Below are 27,360 nucleotides of genomic sequence, written 5' to 3'. Positions count from 1 at the left end.
GTCAGTCCATGGCACCATCTCATTTTCTATACGTTATCAACATAAAATTCAAGTATCTTGGCAACATATGTTTTTCAGTGAGAATCACTTTTTGGGAGGTCTTTTCTAGTAAAAATAAAGTGGCAAAGGAACCTCATTATCCATATTAAAGATTTTCAATGTGGCCTATTCCAACTGTAACACTCCATTCATTCCTCTATTTGAATTGTAGTTAACAAGCATCTATTACATGAGGCATGTGGCTCAAGCTGCTGGAATCACAGCTAGGGGCTCATCAGCTGCTGGTGGAGACAGAGCCCAGAAATAATGCTCATGTCATGACAGGTGCTGTGTGAGGGATGTGTGAGAGACATGGATGAGCACTTAATTCTGCCTGGTCACAAGCTCAGCTGAAGACCTCTGAGCAGATGAGGCACTTTATTCAAGTCTTAAAGGATGGTTCAGATGAGTGAGGATGTGTTCAACAAAAGGCAAAAGGGTATACCAATCAGCAGAAATTCCAGGCACAAAGTCTCAAGGAAGCATGGAATGTTTGGGAGACTGAGCAATTCTGCATGACAAGAGAGCAAGTCATGTAGTCAGGCAGGGCGGAATCAATCAGGTAGGGTGCTGAGTCAAACAATAAAGTCCCAATTTTAGACAAGAATAAGTCATTTCAAAAAAGAGTAGGAGAAGAGTTGAAGTTATGGCTCATTGGTACAGCACTTGCCTGACATGTATGAGGCCCTGGGTTGGATCCTCAGCACCGCATATAAATAAATAAATGAAATGAAAGATCCATCTACAACTAAAAAATATTTTTTGAAAAAAAGGGAGAGGAGAGGAGGAAAAGGATAGATAACATTTTCCGGGTGTTCACCATATGGAAGGCACTGTGGATGTGTGAAGTGAGTACTCTGATTTGTACCCATTTTACACATGGTGAAACTGAGACTCAGAAAAGATATAAGTATCTTTCATGATGGCCCCACAGCTAGCAAGTATTAGTGGAGACAAAATTTAAAACCAGGATGTCTGATTTCAGAGCAAAGGCTTTTATTTTTTCCCATTATATTGCTCCCACTATAAAAATAGGCAAATTAAAAGACACAGAAAAACATATTGTTTTCACTGAATAAAAGATAAACAACTCACCACTCCCAAGGAGAGGGAGGGAACAGAAGACATTTCAAGGTTACCCTGCATCCTGCAGAAAACTAAGTACCAAAAATGTTAAGAATAAAGGAAGCCACATGTTCTCTGGCACTGGTTCTCAGCCAACGGTTATACTGACCATCAGTGGACACTGGACAACACATGGGGACATTTTTTGGTTGTCATGGCTAGGGAAGAGGTGCAACTGGCATCTCCTGGGTAGTAGCTAAGAATGCAGCCACGTATCACACAATGGAAAGGACAACCTACCACAGGAAAGAACTGCCTGGCCCTACAGTCTCAAATAAAATCTGACCACACAAACAAATTACATTCCCATCTTGAGTGTAAGTGTCCTAATAAAAATAACAAACCACTGTCCACAGAGCCAATAAGAAGTAGAGCCTGGACTTTTATTCCTACAATTTAGATTTAACCTTACCACCCATGCTCAAAAGCAACAAAAACACTGCATTCATTCAAGTTCAGTTCAAACTCAGTTCAAGCTTCACATTATAGAATTCAAGAACAGACAGACATCGTAACTGGGCTGCAAAAGAATGTGGTCCACCATTAGCCAAGAACATTATAAGCCCCTGGAGAAGGTAGGCCATCAGCTGCTAGAGGTAACAAAACAATGTTCTCCCTCTTAGTTTTTAAATCATATTTAAGTTATGGCTGATAAAAGTATTTTTCCAATAAAAATAAACTGCTTATAATGGTGGGTTACATATTAGTTCATCTTATGCAACCACAATACGGATCTCACATCTGAATCTTAGAAAGCTGGATGTGGGGCCAGGGTTGTAGCACAGTGATGGAGTGCTTGCCTAGCATGCATGAGGCACTAGGTTTGATCCCTGGCACCACATAAAAATAAACAAATAAAGGTATTGTGTCCATCTACAACTAAAATGAACAAACAAAAAAAGCTGGATACAGTGTAGAGAAGGGAATTTTCTATCCTAGTCCCATCTAATGTACTGACCATTCTCAGCTTACATTACCAGAAATGTTACTATATGATTTCTTGCCTCAACCAATGTTTATAAGGTCCCCAAGTCTATAAGATATGTGTTTCTATAGAAACAGCAAAATAAAAACAATAAAAAATACAGGTATTCACATAGATGATTAATATAATTTATGAAAAACTGTTGCTTTTCACTTTCTTCCCCTATCTTCTAAGACATTTTCATTACCATTCAAATGAAATGAAAATTAATTCTTGGTAAGACACATATACTTTAAATTCTCACCTTATAATTGTTTTTCTGGTTTATTAGGAAGCTTCTGATCAAAGCATTAAAACTGACTTATAGTATTCCTTCAGAAATCTCAGGATAATTAAGAGGTGACATTTTTTAACAGTTAATGAGTGAATTGTATGTTTTAACTGGGTAAATTGTGTTGCATATCTCCATAAATTCCTTTAAAAAGCTAATGGGGTTCCATTTCTCTGTCATGTTAGGTTTCATTAACTTAGTCAACACTAAAAGGAATCATGAGTACCTTGGTATTCATTTCAGAGGATCAAATTTTTTGAAATGAAAATATTAATCTATTTATATTTGCAACAGCAAGCAATTCTGAGGGCTAAATTTAGAAACAAACCTGTGACTTTTTCCCCTGAAAAATCTTTTGCTAACCAATTAATCCAAAAATTAGTTTAAGCTACATTCAAGTCTACTTTCTAAAAGAAAGAAAAATCTCTACCTCCCCTAGCACACAAAACAAAAAACCTAACAAAAGTTTCCCAAACCAAACATTCCTCAAAAAACTGAGACCAACCATAGCAGAAATTCTTACTTGAATAAACAATAGAGATAGCAGCAGAGAACAAACAGCTAAAAGCTATTGTGGGGCTCAACACACAACCAATAGCTTTCAGTTTATACAAACTTGGGTATTTAAATCTTGGATAGGACTCAGTCTATGAACTGCATGAAAAAGATTTCCTGCTTGCCAAGTGAGGTTACCTCTAAAGCAAGTTAAGAATGTAAGTACCTATTAATATGGTTACAAAAATATTATGTCTTATTTTTAAATTATTTTTAAAACAAAATCATTTTCCATTTAAATGATACTCACCTGAACATACAAAATATAACTATTGTCTTCAGGCTAAAATGTTTTCTATAGAAACAGCAATTTTTCTCCAAAATCAATGAAAAATTTTAAGTTGTAGAAAATTACTTCATAACTTTTCAATTTGTAATCTGGTACTTTGATTCAAAAGGTGTTTTTCAAAATGGCACACAGAAAAAAATGTTTTACAAAGCTTCTCTCATAATTATTGTACTTTATTCCAATTAACCTTCCAACCCATAATGCATTATTATAACAGCAATACAAGCAAATTCTTTTTTTTTGTTGTTGTTTTGTTTTGTTTTTCTATGTTAACTTCAGGGAATATGAGCTAATTGATGCTGCCTGCTTAACTTTGTTTTTAATGAAGTGATAATCAAAATTATTGAATGTATTATCTCACAGTAAAACACCACAATAGTAACTATTGGCTAATTTTGAAGTAATTATTTACTTTTTCATTTATGAACTAAAGTAGGAGCTGATTTTATCTAATTAATACAATGGAATATTAATATCTATGATATAGGAAGGTTAGGAAAAAATTTTTAAAGTCAGATATGTGCAGAAAGACATACACATATTCAAGGTATGAGCATCATTTACATAAAAGGTTGCTTTTTCATACCTTATGCCACTTATAAATACCCAAATGTTTAATTTAGTACATACCACAAGGTGCTTAACATATGCATTTTTATGGTTGCATGGTAGTTACTGATAATGTGGTTAACTTTAGCAGACAATATCTATGTTACACACATGGCCATCAAAATAACATAGTATGCTTCTGTGACACTGAAAGAGACCAAGCCTGTTGTGAAATGATTACTTACAACAAAAGCCCATTTAAATTATTGTTTAGTTATATGGCATACAGCCAAGATAACAGTATTATAAAGTTGCTGTTGCTCTTGAATCACTCACCAATTTTCAACCCATTTGTAAAACAAGATAAGCACCACTGGGTTATTAAAAATAATTATGGATCAGGACGTTTGATTCATGTTTCTTTGACAAAATTATTCCATTTGATCCCAAGTCTTGGCTGCTCTCTTGACAGAAAAATGTACATGCTCCATGGCTGACAGGGGCATGGCTTTTATGATTAAATAGGAAGCTCACACTGCAGATGACTAGACTCCAGATGAACTGAGACTTTGCACTTCAGAAAGATTTCTTTGTTGTTTCCGCAACAGATCATCACTTATCTTTTTCTAATTGTTTCCACTCCCACACCAGAGAATCTATGTATTATCAAGAATTTAGAATGTTTTATGATTTGTTTGGCCTATTTTATTCACATAGCATACCACAGAATGTTACATCATTTTGTAAATTCTTTTCCTGATTTCTGTGGGCATCTGAGGGGGATGTTTGGGAATATAAAAGTTAAAAATACAAAATGAACACTCTCCCCAAAAAGATCCTGTTTTATTGGTCCTGAAAGAAAATATCAAATGAGACCTGACTACATTTTGCTTATTTTAATCACTGTGGAAACAATATTCAAAACAATTTCCTAAAGAAAGGGTTAACAATCTCACAGCTTTCATAGATCACTTCACCCTTTTCTCCTGCAAAAGAAGTACACCTGTGATATGAGAACGCTGTACACCAAAAATGGCATCATCAACGCTGAGACTTTTAGCCAGGAACAGTTACTTCAGTACGCATCCAGCTGTGTTAAAACGGATTCGCAAAAGGAAATGCCCAGGCCTACCCCATCAGGATTAACTTCTGAGAAGGGAGGGCTCTTGGCAGCCTGAACTAGATTTTTCAGCCAGCCAGCCGGCTCTATTGGGGGTTGGGAGGGAGGTTTCCCTTCACCAGACCCAGCCGCCGCGTTATCTAAAAAACCTCAGTGATTTAAACTGAAGGGGAAAGGGAAGCAAAACAATAAAACGCTCCGGATTCGGGTCTCCTCTAGGTAGTTCAATTGTTGCAATAGGCGAAACAAGCGCGCAGGCGCATCCTCAGGTTGTCAGGTACTCTTCAAAATTAAGGAAGTGGATCTGTGAAAGGTCTGCCGCCTGTTCGGGTTTTGTAGGTAAATAGTAGTAATCGCATTTTTAACGACTAAAAGCAAAGTTATTATCGAGTAGCTTTGAGAGACGTTTACCTAACTGTGAGACGTTTACTTAAACCGGTTCGTTCGCGGAAAGGGAAATTATTTTCAGTACAAATGTAGCCTTACCCAGTTACAACACAATCACAACAACCCGGTTAATGTGTTTCAAGGAGTCAACCAGTTTAGTTTACTTCTCCAAGAACGCTATCAAGAAAAAAAAAAAAAAATCAACAAAACCAAGGACAATCATGCCTTCAACCCTGGGGTAAAGTGCAGCCTGTACACTCAATTTTGCATCTCTTTCGGAGCTGCGAGGGGCCTAAAAGCTTTGGGAGAAAATCGGTGGTGGACAGACTTTTGGTCTCCATTGCAGGACGGGGGGCTGCGGCTGGATTGGTGCATGGAGTAACCTCTGCGACGTCGAAGTACTTGATGCAGGAACTGAAAGTTAACCCACCGTAACACGTCCACCCTGTGTCTGAGCGCAGGGGGCTTCTGTCTCTCCTTCCCACAGCGCAGAAACACGGCCGGCGGCCTCGACCCGTGACAGCCCTCAGACAAAGCCGCGGACCCCTGCGCCCGCCCTGCTGTCGACCCCGGGAACGCGCCCCCGATCATGCCTACCTTGATGCCCTGCTGCTGGGTGGTGAGAGTTAACTTGGATTCATCCAAGAGCAAAACTTCGCAGTAAAATTCTTCCGGAACAGCGCAGAAACAGCCCATGTCGACTGTGACCGTCTCCAGCCAGGCGAGAAAGCTGTGACCGAGCGCCAAGCCGCCCCCTCCCCTCAAACACGAAGCATTAATTTACTGTCCGCGCCGTGGCGAAAGCGAGAGAAGCTGCTCCCGTGGAGTCCGGGGCCGAGCTGCAGAGCCTCCTGGCGCCGCGAGAAGCAAGGAGGGCGGAGAAGGCTGGGAGAGTCAGCGCCCGGGAGCCGCCGGGGAAGCGCCGGCGGAACTGGGCGCGGAGGGCGGCGCGTCCCCGTGCATCCTGCGGCTCCGGCTCTGACTCTTCTGAAGGCGGCGGTGACGCGGCCCCTCCACAGACCTGGGGACGACAAAAGTCTCCTGGCAATGGGGGTCAGACAAGAAAAGGAGAGACGAGTGCCCGAGGCCCTCCTCGGACTAGGAAGGGTCCCCTTGAAGCTCTACAGCTCCCTCCACCAGCACCAATTCCAGCGTGGCCGCGACGCACCCGCAGCTCGTCAGCCTGTGGAGTCCCCAGCAGGAGCGGACTTGCACCACCGACCCCGCCCCACACGCCCGACCGGTCGGCCAAAAGGGGAGCTCTCGGCTTCTCTTTTGTGTCAGGGGTACCCACGACATCTCAACCGAGGGCTCACCGGCAGTGGCGAGAGTCGTCACTCAGACCGCTACCCCCAACACTCCATCCCGTGGGCATCCAGAGACCCGAAGAAGGACAGTGGGCTCCTTACCGAGACCAGCGAGGGGGCGTCAGCTCGTCGCGGGGCAAGGGTCCGGTCTGGGGGCTCCCGAACTCATTACCGGGGTTCGTGTGTGGCCAAGTTCAAGCTCTCCTTCGGGGAACGTCCTGCAGCCGCGGCGGAGCCCTGCTTTTGCAGGACAACCAGAAAAGCCGGGAGTCGAGGATCCGCGGGCGATCGCGCTGAGAAGCCGGCGCCCGGGTTGGCAAAGTGGTGGGAGGGTGGGGGTGTGCCCAGGGCGCACCAGGCCGCAGGGGCTCCGGGGAAAGTTCTTTGGGCGTCGCTGGGGGTGGCGTCCCAGGCGGAAGCAGCCCAGGTGCAGCTGGGCCCAGCCCAGATGCCTTCGAAAAGCCCTAGCGGGATCCCCTTGACCGTGGCAGGGGCGCCCCTTCTGGGCGGGATCTCAGCTGGGTGCGGAGGGCGGAGTGGAGGTGGTCCAAATGGCTAGGTGCCGGCAGGTCGGCGCGAGAAAGCTGTGCGCCGCACCCGAGCCGAGCTGCTGTCTGGGGACTCGCTGTTTCGGTTTCCCTAGGAGACCGGGAGGCTGGCTCGGGAGGACAAGGCGCAGTTCTGCTTCGACCCTAGCGTTGAGCGATCTTAGTCCCACGCCCTCCGCGCGGCTGGCCGCGTCCAGGATTGGCGGGCACAATAGCTCTGAGGCTACAGTGACCCCTGGTGGGTCCTCGCGTCTGTGCACAAGCAACGGAGGCTGAGCCGCGGACCCGGCAGGACCCCGTAGGCCTTCGGAGCAGGTGCAATCTGTGTTCTCCAGCTGGGAAGCAGCAGCAAGTTAATGCAAGTCGTGGAGGGGAAGACGCGGAGCTGTGTGGATAGGAGGCCCTCCAGACAACTTCTCTGTTCGATATTATTAGATTCAAATATAGTCTTGAATTCCCTCTCTACCACTTGAGCTTGGGTAGCCAAAGCTCAAAGAATTTGCTTAAAACCTAGGACGTTAGAGCTAAAAAACCAAAAACCTGATTATCGCAGCAGCACAGTAAAAATAAACAATTTGCAGCGTTGGGGGGTTTCCTTCCATACTGATATGCCACGAAAATTTTGTCCTTCCATGTTATTACAGTTTAGTATAAATAGTGTATCAGCAACCCCCTCAAAATACGATAAAGTTATATTTGGTGTGAATTTTACGTAAAGGATGAATAAAAGCCTACTTCCAAGCTTCCTGTGAAAGTGATGCAGGTCTTGAACTTCTAATAAAATTTTGTTTCAACTTTGGGATTTAATGTCAAAATTTTGCAGTTGCTGACACCTCTGGATTTTATCCTCACTACTTGAGGAGGGTGTTTTGGTTTTGATTTTGTTTTGTAATATAGGGGGGTTTTTTTTAATACCAACTACTAAAAGTAATTGAAAGATTAATGAATTTTCACTCTTTATGGTATCAAATTTTTGTAACCTTACAAAAATCAAAAAGGTCTACATTTAATCTTTTGTATTCCAGTTTTGAGTTTGCTTCCACCTCTTTTATGGTCCTTTGATCTGTTTAAATATATATATATATATATATATATATATATATATATATATATATATATATATATGTTGTACTTGGACACGATACCTTTATTTTATTTCTATGTGGTGCTGAGGATTGAACCCAGTGCCCCACACATGCCAGGCTTGTACTTCTAAGCCAAAACCTCAGCCCTTTGATCTGTTCTGATTAGGTTTTGACCTTCAATGGTAATGGCAAGGTTTGGAGTGGAGCAGAAATTCTGTTCCAGGCTCCTCATAGGAGAAGGTACAAAGCCATGACGTGCCATACATATAATAACCTTTTCTGATTCAGACATCTTCTTTTCCATTTCTTTGTCAAGGTCTAAAGAAAGTAAAATTAAAAGTCTGTTTAACACAAAATTAGGGCTTCCTAGAGACAAGAAGACCACAGGTTTTTTTAAAAAACAATATTATCAAGTACAATTGCCAATAAACTGCATATATCTTTTAAAAATAATATTTTTTTGTTTTTGTTTGTTTTGTTTACAATACTGGAGATTGAATGGAGGGGCCTCTACCACTGAGCTACATCCCCAACCCTTTTTATTTTGAGATAAGTTCTCAATAAATTGCCCAGACTGGCCCCAAACTCTAAATCCTCCTGCCTATCCTCTTGAGTCACTGGGATTATAGGCATGTGCCACTGCACCCAGCTAATTTACTAAGTTTTGATATATGAAGATACCCATAAAATCATCACCACAGTAAAGCTAGTGATATCTATCACCCCCTAAAGTTTCTTCCTGTACCTTTATAATCCTTCCCTCCCATTCTTCACCACATCTCTGCCCCCAGGCAACCAAAGATCTGTATCCTGTCACTATAGATTATCTACTCTTTCTAGAGTTTACATAGGTAGAGTCACACAGTATCACTATTGTCTAGTTGTTTCACTCAACACAATCTTTCTGAGATTTATCCATGTTTATAAATTGTTTATTCAATTTTATTGCTTAGTTATAGTCAATTGTATGTACTACAAATTGTTTTCCCATTCATATGGGTGGTTTCCAGTTTTTGACTATTACAAATAAAGTTTCTATGCAGATCATATTAGTCAGTTCCAGCTACCATAACAAAACACCATAGACTCAGACTTAAACAATGGATCTTTATCTTCTCACAGTTCTAGAGGCTGGAAGTCAAGATCATTGCTCCAGCATGACCTTTTCCTGTACTCACATGACCTCTTCTTTGTGTGTTCACCTAGCCAGAAAGAGAAAGAAAGAATGAGAGAGCTCTCTCCTAGAGCAAACAATCTAAGTTCTAGTCTTATAATGACAGTAAGTCTTTAGCATTAGGTCACCACCCTTATGATCTCATTTAATCTTAATTTCTCCTTTATAGCCTCATTTCTACATAAACTTATTGGATTAAGGCTTCAATAAGAATTTTGAGGAGACACAACTGAATTGGCAGTAAGAATCCATGTTTTTATATGAATTTATGCTTTTATTTTTAGGTTAAAAGTGTAATGGCTGCATCAGAATATCTTCAAATGGCAAATAACCACATAGAAAGATATTTACCATCATTAGTCATCAATGAAATGCAAATTAAAATCACTATAAGATATAACTACATATGTTATGAAATGTCTGTCATACCAAGCTACCTACTACAATTCCACACGTCACTGAGGTCATGGAGCAATTTGAATTCTCATACACTACGGGTATGCATGTAGGATGATACAACAACTTTGGATAACAATTTGGCGGTTTCCTTAAAGGTGAACATACACCTTCCACATGATTTCCTAGGGAGACTTTCTCTGCCTATCCAGAAAAACAAGATACTATTCAAACTGTTTTCCAGGAAAATCATTGTTTTTCAACATATGCACAACATAATACACTCTATTTAAAACATTGTATCTACAACTATGATGCGCAGATAAAAAATGTAGAAAGAAATTTTTATAAACTTATTTTTTAAAAAGCTTTGTGTCAAAGACTTTGATCTCTTTTCAGAGACTTTTTAAAAAAATATTTCCTTTGGTCAAGATGATATTTTGTCCCAATAAGGCTAATATAGATAAACCAAATGACATAAAAATTCAGAATAAATATATTTCTTTGGAAATATGCCAGCCATTTGTGAAAGGATTTAAGAATCCTCATCCTGGAAGAAGAGATTTCACTTACAGCCCCCACTTCAAAATGCCAAACACAGAATTCTTCTTAAAGCACTCTTAGGAAGAAATATTTAAACAACCCATGTCTCCTGTCACCTTTTTGTCATTTTATGCTTTCTGAACTTTCAAACATTAGTTGAAAAAGAAAAAAAATCTTGAAAATATTGATGATATAAGAAAATAATTACTTAAAATCTGAGGGAAATATAGCATAATCACCAGGAAGACTTGTTATTCTTAGGGCATCCCCAGATTTCTGGTCCACCCTCAGAATTTCTGACTCATGTTCTGGAGTGGGGCCTGGGAATGTGCATTTCTAGTACATTCTCAGGTGATCTTTATTCTGCTGGCTGGCAAGGACACTTTGAAAACCAATGCTCTTGAGGTTAACTTTAAAAATAATAATAAAAATTATTTCTAATTACCTATGAGTAATTTGAGGGATGGTTCATTCTTAACCAGTTGCCTCCCTGCTATTTCTACCTCATCCATCAAATTAATGCCTGTCACAGAAAAGTATTGAAGACCCTATCAAGTAGATAGTATCAGAAAGAACAATTTTTGGGGAAAGGATCTATCCCCATTTTGGTCTCATCATACTGCTGCCTAGTCTAATTGAAAATACTCACTTTTATTTCTAATATTATGTGCCCAGGCACATCCAGTTTTTAAGACCATTCTATCTTCTGACTCACTTCATATATATGTCATTAACCAGCTATTTTCTCTTCTAAAAACTAAGTACTTAGAAAAACCCATTTATTGAAATGCCTCAAGGTATTACCCACGTTGCAAGGGAAATCATCTCCCAAGACTTCCCTGCCATCTAAGCTATTTCTTCATCCAGGTGATCTCCAGATAAATGTTTTTTGGGGTTACTGATATTCTTAATTGACACAGTTATTAACCTTTGTTGATGAATGCATTAAAATGGTTTACATTCAACATAAGTGGTTTAGAATTTTGACTTTGAAAAACCTTAGTCTCCCTTCTCTGTTCAAATGCAAGCTAGCAAAACATAGGGGTGGGAGGCACTAGTTGATAAGTCTAGTCTTTTAGGGGCATTGTTTAAGTTCCTTAAACAACAGATTCAAATCTTTTTTCTATTCAATTAAAAGAGATTTCAAAGATTGACAAGAGTATGGTGAAATGGGTACTTTGAAACATTGTTGGTACAACTATAAATTGATTCAGGTTTTCTGGAATGTAATCTGTCATAAATTCAATAATTGAAATATGCATACACTTTGATCCAGAAATTCAGCACCAAGGAATTTATCAAATAATGGGAATGGATATATGTAAAAAGATACTAACTATGGCATGTTTGTAATATTAGAACTTTTTGAACAATCTAACAGCCCAATACTGGGAATTATTAAATTAGTTATAGTGTGTGCATATAATAGAACACCCCCAAAAGATTAAATGGATTCATGGACATGAAAAATTAGCTGAGGTAAGTCTTAAGTTTAAAAAAAGAAAAGGTGAAAAACAGTAGCTTACATAATAATGCAAAATAGGAAGGTCCAATTTTCTTTGTTTTTAAAAGAAAGTTTGAATGTTTTACAAAGAGCCTTGAATAAGCTGGGTGCAATGGCACACAACTGTAATCCTAGTAACTCAGGAGCCTGAGGCAGAAGGATTGCAAATTCAAGGCCATCCTGGACAACTTAGCAAGCCACTTTATCAAACTAAAAAATAAAAAGGAATGAGGATGTAGTTCAGAGGTAAAGTACCATACCCCTGGGTTCAATCCCTAGTAACACACACACACACACACACACACACTCACACACACACACAAAAGGCACATCGAATAACTTAAACTGAAAATAGATTCTTATATTTAAAAAAAAAAAAGAATGTTGTCAAATTGCTAGGTAATGAAACTGGCCTCCATTTAGAATGGGATTACTTTTGTAGGCTGAAACCTAGATCCTAACATGTTGACTATTTTACCTCGTCAATATGTTCTGGTTTTCTCCCTACATAAGGTTTATCAACTTAATATAACAACAGGTTGGTGATATGGGTATTACTCTCTTCATAAAAGTTTGAGAGAAAGGAGAGGAAAATTAGCTTTTAGTTATCTTGCAATCATTTTTATTTTAAGTTCTACCAGAAACTTTGCAGTAGCCCCATCTTCTTTCTACCTCACCATGCTCTCCAGACTCTCTTATCCAACCTGCTGATTTTCCATGTCTGTCTTCTGGTAACAACACATGGCTCTTCCTTAAAGGCGGTGTCCAGGAAAGGAGTAACCCAGTGTAACATCTGGCAAAGAAACATCTGAACTCACATCTAGCTTTCTAATTAAGAAGTTGTCAAGAAAAACTGAAATGATTGTTTAGAGATGGTATTTGAATTATTGGTGGACAAGCTGGATTAGAGACATTACTATATTCTTTTTCAGAATTTTGTACCCTGTTATTCATACATGTACTACATATTTAAAATCATCTTGAAAAAGATGAAGTTTAATTTATGATATCATCATTTTAAATGGGAATACATGCTGGAATTATATATGGGAAAATATCAACAGTGATTATCTCTATAGCAGAACTGTGAGTGAATTTCATTTTATTATTTATTTATTTGTTATTTATTATGGTACTGGGGATTGAACCCAGAGACACTTTACTACTGTGCTACATCCCCTAAATCTCCCTACCCCACCCTTTTTTGAGACAGGGTCTGACTAAGTTGCTTAGGGCCTTGCTAAATTGCTGAAGCTGGTCTTGAACTTGCATTCCTCCTGCCTCAGCCTTCCATGCCACTGGGATTACAGGCATGTACCACTGTGCCTAGTTAGTGAACTCTGTTTTCTGTCATTTTATTTACTTTTTTTCTTTTAATTTGTTCTTATTAGTTATACTTGGTAGTAATTCATCACATCAACAAAGATAAGAATCATAGGATTATTTCAGTACCTGCAGAAAAAGCATTTGATTTTACTTATTTTTATAAATTTTCTTCCTTGACTATCATTCCTGTGGCCAGATAAATATTTTTAATTTTAAGCATTAATCTTTTTCGGGGGAGGGGTCCGGGGACTGAACTCAGGGGCACTCAACCACTGAGCCACATCCTCATCCCTATTTTGTATTTTATTTAGAGATAGGGTCTCACTGAGTTGCTTAGCACTTCTCTGTTGCTGAGGCTGGCTTTGAACTCGTGATCCTCCTGCCTCAGCCTCCAGAACAGCTGGGATTACAGACATGCATCACCGTGCTCAGCTCAAGCATTAATCTTATAAAATAAAAATGAAAATAAAGAACATAAAAAAGAAAAATGAGCAGGTAAACATAGGAAAGGAGGATGTTGTCTGTAAAACCTCTTCTGAAAACATTGTCACCTGGTGCTCAGTGGTTGGTCTACGAATGACTGAATTTAGTCCCTGAATCCTTATATCCTCTCATTTTATGAGCTATTTTCTCAGCCGAAACACTTCTCTTTCCCAAACCTCCACCTACTGTCCCATTTGCATCTCAGCGGATCCCACTAGCTACTTGGGTATCCGCTTTGTTCTCCCTTTTCCAGGAAACTCTTCTGACTCCCAGCTCTAGGTGGGGTCACATGTGTAATCAATCTGTATAGTTACCCCCTCACTAGACTGTAGTTCCATAAAGTTAGGACCATGTCCATCCACTGTTGTATTCCACAGAGCTTGATGGATGATAGTAGGCTCGAGAGATTCATGTGATGAATGAGATGATTCGTACAAGCCTTTTCTCCATCATGGTACTTGCAAATTTCCTTTGTGCATCCTCAACTAGACTCTAGCTTCATTCCCCTCTAACAAACTCTTACTTTTTCAGCTATCCATCTTCTAAAGCAACTTTGGAGGATATGGATACAGTGGTAGAGTGTTTGCCTAGCATGAAGAGGCCTTGGTTGTGATCTCCAATACAACCAGAAAAAAAAACAAGATAAGCAATTTCATTTGCTGTAGTAATAAAGAGTTGGAGAAACCATGGCTGTGTATTGAAATCTGCACTTTTCTCTTGAAAATTCTCTTGGTCCTAAGCAATAGTGGATTCTGTGATTTGCCCTTGAATCTCATAAGTTTTATGAGATGTTCACTTATTTTCTTTAAAAATTAACTCAGACAAGCAACCAGGGCAATGGTAAACAATTCAGACCTTCCTTGTGCAAACTGACAGACCAGAATTCACACTCAAGAGGTATTAAATAAAAGTTGTTTGCGATTAGATATAGCACTTAAAGAGATGTCCAAGATAATACCAAAAAGAGTTGTAATATCTGTTTCTTCAGAAGTGTTGGTTAAGTTGCCCAAAGTGAGAGGTTATATTTAATAATTAATTTAGCCTTTGTTTAGAGCATGCTTTATTGATATTATGACTGTAGTTGGTAGTGCTGATGATATTGTAGAACAGTTATAAGTAATACAATTTCAGGGCACCCATAGCATCTAATAGCTAGAAGAAAGTTAATAAAACCTAATCTCATTTCTTAATGTTATTACAGATGAAGTTATTGAGACACAAAAAGATAAAGTATCTCATTTTTGGCAGAATAGGCTTTGACCATGAGACTCCTGTCCTTAGTAGTGGGCTTAATTGGGTTTCCAAGAGCATCTTGACATCACTTGATTAGGAGTGTCTATCTAAATACACTTACTCCAGGTTGTAGATAGGATAAAACAATACTTAGGAGGGGGAATACATCTAATTATAATCAAATTACTGTATCTCATTGAACCTAAGCTTCCATCAATTATATTCACAACTATTCTTTTATTTACCACTGGGAAAGAAATAAAAACACTGTCAATTAATTAAAGTCCCCATCAATTATAGGATATACCCTAACTTCAGAAATGTTAAAATGTGAAAATAATCACTTTGATAATTGAAGAAATATGGTATGAAGTAGGCTCATGTTTATGTTACCCTTCTCTTCTGAAACAGCTTATTTAATGTTACTAATGTCTATATTTATACTATGTTCATCAGTAAATGTAAGAAGGGACACAGATACATATATTTTCACGTATTTTTGTATATAAGAATGCAGATGTATATAAGAAAGAGTACATGTTTATCATTAGTTTATAAATCAAGAGATGTCAAAATGCTTTTGGAAACCCAATTCAAACCAACCTTTTAAATAGAGTTTATTGCCTCACCGATTATATAGTTCACAGTATCATCCAGGCACCGATTCCACTTTTCTGTGTCCTTTCACCTCTCTCCCTTCCATGAGTTGGCCTTGAACTGAGCCTCACCTCCCCTAAAGCAATCAGATGCTGGAGCAGTTCCAGGACTCACATCTGCTCACCACACCACACACAGTGAAGTGAGCCACCCATCCTGCCTTTCTGAGCTGAAGCCCAAGGTTCATTCTCATGGACCAGTTTGAGTCACAAGCAATACAATGAAGTCATTAGGAGCACAGATTCCAAAGCCTAAGTTCAGAATTCATCCCAACACACTGTTTACCCGCTCTGTGCCTCAGAGCAGCACAGAGGGGACTGGAATAGCACTTATCTGATGGAGTTGATGTAAGGAACTACATGGGTTAATGCAGCATTTAGAACCATGTAGCTAGTAAATTAGTCAAAGCTATGAAAGTGTTGGTGATAGGAGATGTTGATTTCAGGAATGATCAACATTGATTTCAGGAATGGTCACCATGGCTAAAAGGAGACTGTGCTGAATGAATGACTTAGCCTAGATCAAAACATGCTTCCAGAGCAATAGACTTCACTGGTGTCTCTGGAACCATGTGAGCCTCCAAATATGAGCCAGAAGAAATAACTAGGCAATTGAAGCATAGAACGTAGGCAGGGTCAACCAACAAATGTCTTCTACACAAATCACAGTTTAAATGTACAGGGTTGTTTGATAAGTCATAGTTCAAAATGAAGATCACGTGTTCATGGAAAATAATCATTCTATGCCTGGTATCTTTCACAACTATATATTTTCAGATAACAAACTTCCATGTATAATTATACATTTTACAAATGCTACTCAGACTTTTCTTTCACTCACCTATTTCCATTCACTTTACTACTCAATCAGCACTCATTGGTGATTCACTGTGTGTCAGACAAACACTGTTTGTGCCTTCATAGTGTGCAGTCTTATAGAACGATAGTTCTTAGCAAATATTAATCTTACTTCAACTGATCACTGTTATATAAAATCAAAGTGCAAAACAGGAGCCTAGGAAACCACCACATATTTTTTTTTCTTGTTGAATTGATTGTTTCCTGCCTATAGTATTGTATTACTAAGTGCATTTTATGTGTCTGTCTCCAGACAAGATTACAAGCTGCTTGAGGGCAGAGGAAGCCCCTCTGCAACCACTAATATCTAATGACAACGACTAATGACTAATGATAATGCATGGCACAGCTTTTAACTAGTTAATTTACTCCAAACTCCAAAATGTACCATGCATAGCAAAGTTGATTAAGAATGAGGTAGGAAGAGAGAGTTCCTGAATAATTATCTGAAAAATCAATTTATGAGAACTTGAGATTCAAGTTTACTTTCTCAATATCTACATGTTAAAGCAAAATGTGTCAAATAATCCACCCCTGAAACTAAAGCCTAATGTGTTAGCTGGGCATATTTCTCAGTTTTCCTTGCAGGAAGCTACAGCCCTATGACCCAACCTGGCCAAAGCGATGTAAATGTTAAATATTAAATGGTACTTCCTGAGAATCTTTTAAACATCTTTCTGAGAGTCTCTACAAAAGAGAAGAGACGCGAATCTCTGTCCTCCTTCCCAGCAGCTGGAATTTGTGTGTGATGACTGGAATGCAAATGGTCACCTAAGACAAGGGCAGGAGAACAAGCCAGGAGGCTATACCCATGCAAGTAGACTGGAAAAATTTTAGGAGATGAGCCACTATAAAGTCACTGTTGAGGGGAGGGCTTTTCATAACCACATTGTTTTCTCTCTTTGAAGATTTACTGCTGTGAGAAATGTTCCTTTCTTGTATCTGTATGGAATAGCCACATGAAAAGACACGAACACCAATTGAGGAGCCACTGTCTTACATCTTTGATGGCTACATCCACACAAGTAAGCCTATTTCAAGGGTCAAACTGGACACATCCGCCTGTCACAATAAATGTCAGAATGTCCCTAGTCAGTTTAACTATAGCCTAAGCTGAAACTCAATTGTATTGGGATTTAAGCAGCAAGCTTAATCCTTCAAATATAAATATGTAGGTGAAGGCAAGCCACTGAAAAAGTTTAAGGCATGTCTCTTAGCTGAGGTAACCCTCATAACCAGTTGAAAAAGTCCAGGTACATTCTTTTCCACTAATGCATGACTACGTTTGATTTTCAGCAACTTGACACCAAGGGTTGCCATCAGAACATCACTCGTGGAAGGAGACCTCCACACCATGCTCCCTGTCTCCATGGCATCATACAGAGGCCAACTTCCCAGATCTTATTCTCAATGGAAATTCATTCCATATGTTGTAATTGAAGTTGGCCATCACTTTCAGTTTTCTATGCTGTAAGATTTTTTTTTTTTTTTTTTTGGTTGTATGACTGGACAAATTTTGTAGGGAATTTGGGCAAGTGTTTTAAGCTAAAACTATTCCTCTGAGGCTTTTTGTATTCTGCTCAAAGATAATCAGAGCCAGACTATCTTCAAGGATGGACAAAGGCTATGGACCACTAATTGGTGTGGACTTACCACCTACTCTTCCCGGGTAATCTGCCATCATGCAACAACATGGAAATTGCAGAGTTTCAAACCACTCCACTGCATTTCTTCATTAGCATGTCGTTGACATGGCTAGGCAGTACATGGCATGGAATGATTATGCTGGCGAAACCTAGTGTTCAAAAAGAAGGTCCTTTCCTTGACTATGTGCAGAGAGAAGAGAGGGCAGAATGAAGAAAAGTGATCATTGCCCTTCACAGCTGCACTCAATTTTAGATTTGCATATTTATATTTTGAGTTGGCTGCTTTTCTAGCCACCACAAACCTTATGACATCACTGATGTTGCTTATGGCACAATTTATCTGGTATGGGGCCTTTTACCCTGGTAACATAAGGAAGTAAATTGTGAAAGAAAATAATTTTGTTAATGTAATCACTTGATATTTCTGCTGCTTCAATTAAAGCAGTGATCCTACACCCTGTGCCCCAGAGGACCTTTGTAAATGTCTGGAGAAATTTGGGGTTGTAACAAATAAGGATGTGCTACTTATAACAAATGGTTAGATATTAGGAATGCTGCTAAACATACCACAGTGCTCAGCCTGGTTCAAAACTTTTTTAGTGCTGCTGTTTACAAAAGCAGAGTCAGAACCAGGCCTGGAAACGTGCACTTGTATGCCAGCCACTCCAGAGGTTGAGACAGGAGGATTGCTTAAGCCCAGGAGTTTGAGGTGACATTCCTGTAAAATATAGCAAGATACTGAACACCTTGCTCAAAAAAAAAGAGAGACCTGAGTTAAATCAAGGTCTTTTACTTTATTTAATATTTATAGTAATACTATTGCATATAATGTACTAATACTTTTCACTTTAAAAATTTTAATGAATTTAATAGTTTTTTATTTTAATGGCTTTATTTTATTCAAATTAAAATTAATGTTAATTTTACATATTCAAAATTATTTTCATTGTTAATTTAAAAATAATATAAGTGCATTCATTAAATTTAATATGCTCATTATAGGTATGGTATTTTAAAATAGACTTTATTTTTCAGAGTAGTTTAAGTTCACAGCAAAATTGAGCAGAAGGCACAGAGACTTTCCATATACTTCTGCCCCCACATAGGCACAGCCTCTCCCCTTGTCAATATGACCCACCAAAGCATTGATGAACCTACACTGGCAAATCATTATCATCCAAAGTTCATAGTTTAAATTAGGGTTCACTCTCAATCAGAGAGAAAATATAGGAAGTAAAAGATCACTTCAATAAAGAGAGAGAGATTCTGAAAATAAAATCAAGCAGAAATCCTCAAAATGAAGGAATTAGAATTCACTCTTGGTGTGGTACATTCTATGGGTTTGGACAAATGTATAATGGCATCGACCTGTCATTGTAGAACCATACAAAGTAGTCTCATTACCCTTAAATTCTCTGTGCACTGCATGTTCATCCCTTACTTCCCCCAACTCCTGGCAACTACTGATCTTTTTACTATCTCCATAGCTTTGGCTTTTCCAGAATGTCATACAGTTAGAATCATATAGTATTGTAGCCCTTTCAGTCTGGCTTCCTTAATTCAGTAGCTAACATATAAGTTTTTTCCATGTGTTTTCATGGCTTAATAACTCATTTCTTTTTAGCACAGAATAATAATTCATCATCTTAATCTACTTATCATATATTTTATTTTATAAATTGTGTTTTTTATCTATCCAAATTTATAGCCATTTGGTTTGATTATATGTTGGATTCAAAGGCTATTGAAAAAATAGTGAAATAAATTGAATTTTCAAAAATCTTCAGGTTTTTCATTTTATTGGTTTATCTTTTCCTTCACATTTAAAGAATCTATTATGCTTGTCAAGTATCCCATCACTAAGCCATATCCCCAGCCCTTAAAGAACCTATTCTTGATTGGATTTTAAGTTTTATAGGTTATGACTCCATGGTTATGAAATAATTTTATAATCTCGAATACTTCTAAATAATTGTTATTATTTTAGCTTGGGGATTTTTATTTTTATGGAAGAAAAAGAGAAAGTTACAGAGATTATTTGTAGTGAGTGCCATAAACTTGAATTTTAAATGAGTTTTTCTCATCCAGTATTCCAAATAACTAATCATTTAATATTTATGTTCTTAAACCACACTCTGCTTCACATAACAAAAACAATAGAATGAAACACAATGCTTACATTAATCTTCAGACTAAAACATTTTAAAACGTGGATTTTGGCCAAAACTCAATGGGCCGAAAGACTGAGATTCTGTCAAATCAGCTTAATATTTCAATTAATCATTTCTTTTTATTGTTTTTTTCTATTAATTGGTTGTTATATTTTGATTTGATTATTTGAAAGCAAAAATTCATGTTTCTCTTTTTAAGTAAGAAAGACCATTTTAAGAAACTTCAATACATATCAAGTCAGAACAACACTTCTCATATTGTGTGACAATAAGATACTTGCTATACTGCTTGTAAGAGGAGTCAATTCTATATTATATATAACAATTAAAAGTCTAATTCAAAATATTGAAGAGGTTACAAAATTAATTTTTCTTTGACTTTGAAATATATTCCATTATTTTTATGTAAAACGTTTGTCATTGAATATTTAATCCTGCTTTTCATGACCAATAATGTATTTGTGTTCCATGAGTATTTTTATCAGATTTGTAGGGCTCTGCAATATAGTGGGTGATCTTGGGAATAAATTTGTAAAAACCTGCTTTTTAAAAATCTATGTTTTAGTTTTAGGTGGACACAATACCTTATTTTTTTATTTTTATGTGGTGCTGAGGATCAAATCCAGTGCCTCATGCAAGATAGGTGAGCACTCTACCACTGAGCCACCATCGCCAGCCCCCAAAATCTGCTTCTTACAGATAAACATATGTAGAAAAACATCAAAAATACTGAATAAATGTCATTAAACTTGGTTTCAGCAGAAAACTCTGGCTCTATCACCTAATGGTTCAGTTTATTTGTTGCCCAGTTCCTACTCCTAAAGGGCATAGTGTCCTGCTGGCACCACCATCACATCACTTGATTTACTCAGCTGAAACTTTTACCTTACTTGTCTTCAGGCAGGTGAGTCTAGGAACATTACTACTACTACTACTACTACTACTACTACTACTTATTATTATTATTATTATTATTATTATTATTATTTTAAGCACAGGCTCTCAGACATACTATGCACTCACAAAATGTTTAACAATTAAGGGGAGAGAAGAAGGATGAAGAGAGACATGAAAACAGGAAGGGAAGTTCAGGTGGTCTTAAGATGGCAGCCCATGTTTCCATCTTAAAGATGGAGCCCAGGGCTGGGGATGTGGCTCAAGCGGTAGCGCCCTCGCCTGGCATGCGTGCGGCCCAGGTTTGATCCTCAGAATCACAAGCATCACATACAAACAAAGATGTTGTGTCCGCCGAAAACTAAAAAAATAAATAAAAATTCTCTCTCTCTTTCTCTTTAAAAAAAAAAAAAAAAAAGATGGAGCCCAGAGAAAACAGGGCAAAGCTTATCACAAATTATACTGTTTGGCTGTTCTAACCTGTCTGTGCTACCTGAAGGACTAATACAAGGCACCTGTCCCTGTTCCACCTACCTCAGAATACATTCAGGACATAAAAGCAACAGATATTGATTAAAAACACTGTAAGGTGAATGGAAAAACCTGCAGACACTTGGGGCAAAATGTTGTTGTTAAGACATACAGTAGACAACCTAAAATCTGGGAAGCAAAACTGGAAGTCTCTTTGGGAAACAAGGGAATTTTAAAAACCTCATGTGGGGGCTGGGATTGTGGTTAAGTGGTAAAGCACTTGACTAACACATGTGAGGCACTGGGTTCAAGCCTCAGCACTACATAATTAATTAATTAAAGGTATTGTGTCCATCTACAACTAAAAAAAAAAAGAATTCTTTTTAAAATCATGCAGTGGAAAATTTAGAAAACCACATGCATACCAGAACAGGATGCATGCTCAGAAGTGAGCTGGGGAAGGATATATAAAGAACTCAAAAAACATAACACCAAAAAATCAACCAATCCAATCAATAAATGGGCTAAGGAGTTGAACAGACATTTCTCAGAAGAAGAAACAGAATCAATCAACAAATATATGAAAAAATGTTCAACATCTCTAGTAATTAGAGAAATGCAAATGAAAACTACTCCTTAGATTTCATCTCACGCCAGTCAGAATGGCAGTTATCATGAATACAAACAACAATAAGTGTTGTCGAGGATGTGGAGGAAAAGGCACACTCACGCATTGTTGGTGGGACTACAAACTGGTGCAATCAATATGGAAAGCAGTATGCAGATTCCTTAGAAAACATGGAATGGAACCACCATTTGACCCAGCTATCCCACTCCTCGGTCTATACCCTAAAGACTTAAAAACATTATACTACCTTAATGCAGCCACTTCAAGGTTTATAGCAGCACAATTCACAATAGCTAAACTGTGGAAGCAACCGCATGGATAAAGAAACTGTGGTACCTATACACAATGGAATATTACTCAGCATTAGAAGAGAATTATGGCATTTTCAGGTAAATGGATGGAACTAGAGAACATCACGCTAAGTGAAATAAGCCAATCTCAAAAAACCAGGGGCTGAATGTTTTCTCTGATAAATGGATGTTAATCCATAATAGGGCAGGGGATTGGATAAGTGGAAGAATTTTGGATGGGGCAAAGAGGAGGCGGGGAGGAGACAAAAGGGTGGGAAAGACAGGGGAATGAGACATACATCATTACGCTAGGTACACGTATGATCGCATAAACGGTGTGACTGTACTTCATGCACAACCAGAGACGTGAAAAATTCTGCTCCATTTGTGTACAATGAATCAAAGAATTTTCTACAGTCATGTATAACTGATTAGAACTATTAAGGGAAGGTCCTCGGCTTTTGCCTTTGGCTAATCCCCAACCCAGTGCCAGCAGGAAGTGAAGCCCAAGGCAGAATTGTAAATAGTCTGGCAAAATGTTGAAGAAGTGTCTTAGCCTCAACATAGGGCCAATCCACAAAGGGAGGTGGCTTTTATTTTGTTGATTTTATTTTCAGCTCCTGGCATTCAAAGAAATCCCTGTCAAAACTCTAGCTGAATACAAGGAAAGGAACAGATATTTCAGATATAACATATCTCAAGAAATTCAGTCTTTGCAAAAAAAAATAGCTTGGAAAAGTCATCAAACAAATGACGGTAGCCTTCTACAATAAAGAACAACAGATTCTGGGGGAAAGGAGAGAATCCACTTTTTGGAGTTACACACTAAAATAGTAAAATGTCCAGTTTTTGACAAAAAGTCACTTAATTTTTTTTTAACAACAAATTTACAAAGATACAGAAAATATAATGGGGTATGGTGTTACCCACCTGTAATCCCAGCTACTCAGGAGGCTGAAGCAGGAGGATCACAATTTTCTAAGTTAAAAAAAAAAAAAAAAGAAAAGAAAAGAAAAAGAGGCTGGGGCTGAGACTCAGTGGCAGAGTGCCTGCCTTCGCACATGTTCAATCCTCAGGCACTGGGTTCAATCCTCAGCACCACATAAAAAATAAATAAACAAAATAAAGATATTGTGTTCCTCTATAACTAAAAAAAATATTTTTTTTAAAAAAAGTAACAGAGAAATACAACCTATTGAAAAGGAAAAAAAAAAAAAAACTATCCCCAAAGAAACTTGACATTTGGCTTACGAAGCAAAAACCTTAAATCAATTGTCTTAAGTATATTCAAAATGCAAAAGGATAACATTGTCAAAGAACTAAAAGAAACTAGAAAAATGATGTATGACAAAACAATGACGAATGATAATGACAAAACAAGTCTATCAATAAAGGCATAGGGATTTTAAAAAGGAACCACATGGAAATTCCGGAGCTTAAAAGTATAGTAACTATAGGAAATGAAAAATTCCCTAAAGGAGTCCAACAGCAGATTTGAACAGGCAGAAGTAAGGGTTGGGAAACTCAGAAGACAATGGACATTATCAAGTCCAAGGGACAGAAAGTGAATGAAGAGAAGTGAGAAGAGCCTAAAAATCTTGTGGAATACCATCAAGTGGACCAATAGAAACAGTGTAAAAGTTTCAAAAAGAGAAAAAAAAGAAACAGAAATTGAACTTGAAAAAGTAATGGCCAACTTTCCAGGTTGGACACCTCAACTTATACATGTTTTAAATCCCAAACAGTGGCCATGACCCACCCCACCAGAAGAGAATACCATATTTCTTTACCTTTCACAGTCTTCCTGTGGGGAGGAGAACAGCACGACAATCATGGTCAGGTTCCCAGCCAGTCAGCTTGTGAATGGATAAGCAAAAGAAAGGAGGAATCCAAAGGAAACGAGCAATGAACAGGTGGAGTTTGTTACTTGATCAGTCATTTCAATTCTAAATCAAACTTGAACATGGACTTAGAAAATACCAAGGGGAGAGATGGAGGGGAGGGAATATCAGAATTCCCTTGAATTTTTTTCATTGGTTCTTTTTAGTTATAGATGACAATAGAATTCATTTTTAACTTTTTTTTGTAGTTGTGGATGGACAGAATGCCTTTATTTTATTTGTTAATTTTTATGTTTTGCTAAGGATTGAACCCAGTGTCTCATGCATGCTAGGCAAGCACCCTGCCGCTGAGCTATAGCCCCAGCCCTAGAATCCATTTTGATATAATTGTACAGGCATGGAGTATATCTTACTTTAATTAGGATCCTGTTCTTGTGGATGTATGTGATGGTGAGATTCACTATGGTGTATTCATATAGGTACATAGGAAAATTATGTCAAATTCATTCCACTGTTTTTCTTTTTCCTATCCCCCTGCCCTTCCCTTCATTGTCCTTTGTCTAGTCTACTGAACTTCTATTCTTCCCCTATCTCCTCCCTTGAATTTTGTTTTGAGGCAATACAGGTATAAAGGTCATCTTGTATTCTCTTTATCTTCTAAGAGATATGTTATGCTGTTAGAAGAAGAGGAAGAAGTTCAGATACAGAAAATGTGTTTTGACAGGCTACATGATGATGCTTGGTGAATCTTGGTTCTAAAGATACCAAATGAGGAAGCCAAAGTTCTCAAGCTGTTACATACTTTGCCAAGGAAAATCTATTTTTGATTTACAAACTGCATTTAAGACCTAAGTCAGGTAAATACACCTAATTTACTTCTTTAACAATTTTATGCAAATAGTCTGTTATGCATTGTGGCTTCAATATTCAATAATTTGTACAATGGTATGATGTAAGCAAAACTAATGTGTTTTTTTAATACAGCACCTTGCTTTAATACACAAATACTATAAATTTAAGCAAACTTCTATTTTATATATTTATTAGCTGCAAAGTAAAAAATGAACATTTTGTGGAGTTCTCATTTTGCACACTCAAGGTGAGAATAATTTTAAAATAATATTTTATCTGGAAAAAGAAAAGTAGTGGCCAAAAACTTTCCAAGTTTGATGAAAGATGTGAATTTTCACATCCAACAAACTCAGTGAACTATAACTATGACAAACTTGCACATTGAAACACATTATCATCGAACTGTCAAAAAGGGAGAATCTTTAAGATATCAAGAAAGAAGTAAGAGGCAGGGGATATAGCTTAGTTGGTAAAGTGCTTGCCTCACATGCACAGGTCCTGGGTTCAATCCAAGCACTGCCAAGAAAGAAGGAAGGAAGGAAGGAAGGAAGGAAGGAAGGAAGGAAGGAAGGAAGGGAGGGAGGGAGGGAGGGAGGGAGGGAGGAAGAAGGAAAGAAGGAAAGAAAGAAGTGAGTCCTCACCGGCAAGTGATCTTTAACCAGATTAAAAGCTGACTTCCTCAGAAACCATGGAGGCAGGGCAATGACACATGTAAATGCTGAAGGAAAAAAAAAAACTGTTAAAGAAGAATTGTGGATCAGGCAAAACTATCTTTCAAAAATGGAGAAATTAGGATATTACCAGTTAAGTGTTGTATCTCATCAGTTTTTCCCTACAAGAAATGCAAAAGGGAGTCCTTCTGTTTGAAATGAAAGGACGCTCAATGATAAATGGAAGCTTAATGAAGACATAAAGATCTCTACTCAATGTAATTGTGGGCAAATACAGAAGCAAGTATTACTGTATTTTTGGTTTATACTCCACTTTTCTTCCCTATGTGATTTTAAAGACATATGCATTAAAAATAATTTTAAATCTGTTATAGGGTACAAGAAATATAAAAATGAACTGTGACAATAACATAAAGGTGGTATGGAGCAGTGTAGGAGCAGAGCTTTTATATGCTATGGAAGCTGTTGTTATTAATCCAAACTAAATTGTTGTTAATTTAGGATGTTAATTACAATCCCCAAGTTAACTGAGGAATGTCTGAAATACACACAATTGTAATAAGAATGTGATCAAAGTAGAACAATATAAAAATATAAACATGAAATCAGGCAGCAATAGAAGGAACTGAGGGTCAAAAATGTATAAGACAAACAGAGAACAAGCAATAACATGGTAGCAGTAAGTCCTTCACTATTGGAATTACATATATATTATATAATATATATTCAACTGCTCTCAAAAGGCAGACTTGGGCAGAAAGGATGAAAAGCATGATCTAGCTATATGCTATCTACAAGAGATTCACTTTAGATCCAAAGACACAAGAGAGGATGGAAAACCATATTCCATGCAAAAGGTATTCCATATTCCATGCAACAGAGAGCAGGGGAGGCTATCCTAACATCAGACCAAATAGACTGTAAGTCAAAAACTGTTTTGAGAGACAAAAAAAAAAAGACATTATATGTTGAGGAGGGTCAGTTAAAATGGAATCTTCCTACACTTGGTGAGAATTTTTAAATCATTCAGCTGCTATGGGAAATAATTAATAAAGCCTCAAAGATTTAAACATAGAGTAACCATATGATCTTGCAATTCCACTGCTAAATATATACCCAAAGAACTTAAAACAGTTACTAAACAAGTACAATAATCTCACATTCACAGCAGCACTTATTCACAATAACTAAAAGGTAGAAACGACTCACATGCTCCTTAAAGGATGACTGAATAAACAAATTGTGAACTATATATACAATGGAGTATAATTGGGCCACAAAAATGAAGTCTTTGTACATATTATAACATAAATAAATCTCCAAAATATTGCTACTTAAAGGAAATCAAATATAAAATGTCACCTGTCATATGATCCCATTCATATGAAATATCCCAAGTAAATAAATCCGAAAAGACAGAACATATATTTGTGATTGCCAGAAGTGAAGTTGGGGAGGGAGGA

At 37.8% G+C, this 27,360-nt stretch overlaps 1 protein-coding gene across 2 annotated transcripts in view; it reads right to left on the bottom strand.

Moving 5' to 3' along the window:
* Epb41l4a (erythrocyte membrane protein band 4.1 like 4A) overlaps nucleotides 1-7,292 on the bottom strand; it is a 226,531-nt gene extending 219,239 nt beyond the window's left edge. Inside the window, exons 1-2 of one of the 2 annotated variants that reach the window (XM_076856923.2) lie at nucleotides 6,730-7,292; nucleotides 5,918-6,341 (exon numbers count right to left, since the gene is read on the bottom strand). In XM_076856923.2, coding sequence (XP_076713038.2) covers nucleotides 5,918-6,016 — 99 coding nt within the window. In that variant the 5' untranslated portion in view covers nucleotides 6,017-6,341; nucleotides 6,730-7,292. Of the gene's footprint in view, nucleotides 1-5,917; nucleotides 6,458-6,729 lie in introns of those variants that run through there. The other variant, XM_076856924.2, reaches the window with a different exon arrangement.
* Nucleotides 7,293-27,360: the final 20,068 nt, after the last annotated feature.

The sequence above is a fragment of the Callospermophilus lateralis genome, chromosome 5, assembly GCF_048772815.1.
Source record: "Callospermophilus lateralis isolate mCalLat2 chromosome 5, mCalLat2.hap1, whole genome shotgun sequence".
Classification (NCBI taxonomy): domain Eukaryota; kingdom Metazoa; phylum Chordata; class Mammalia; order Rodentia; family Sciuridae; genus Callospermophilus; species Callospermophilus lateralis.
Note: the sequence above shows the minus strand (reverse complement) of the source record. Positions and strands in the feature narration are given on the sequence as shown.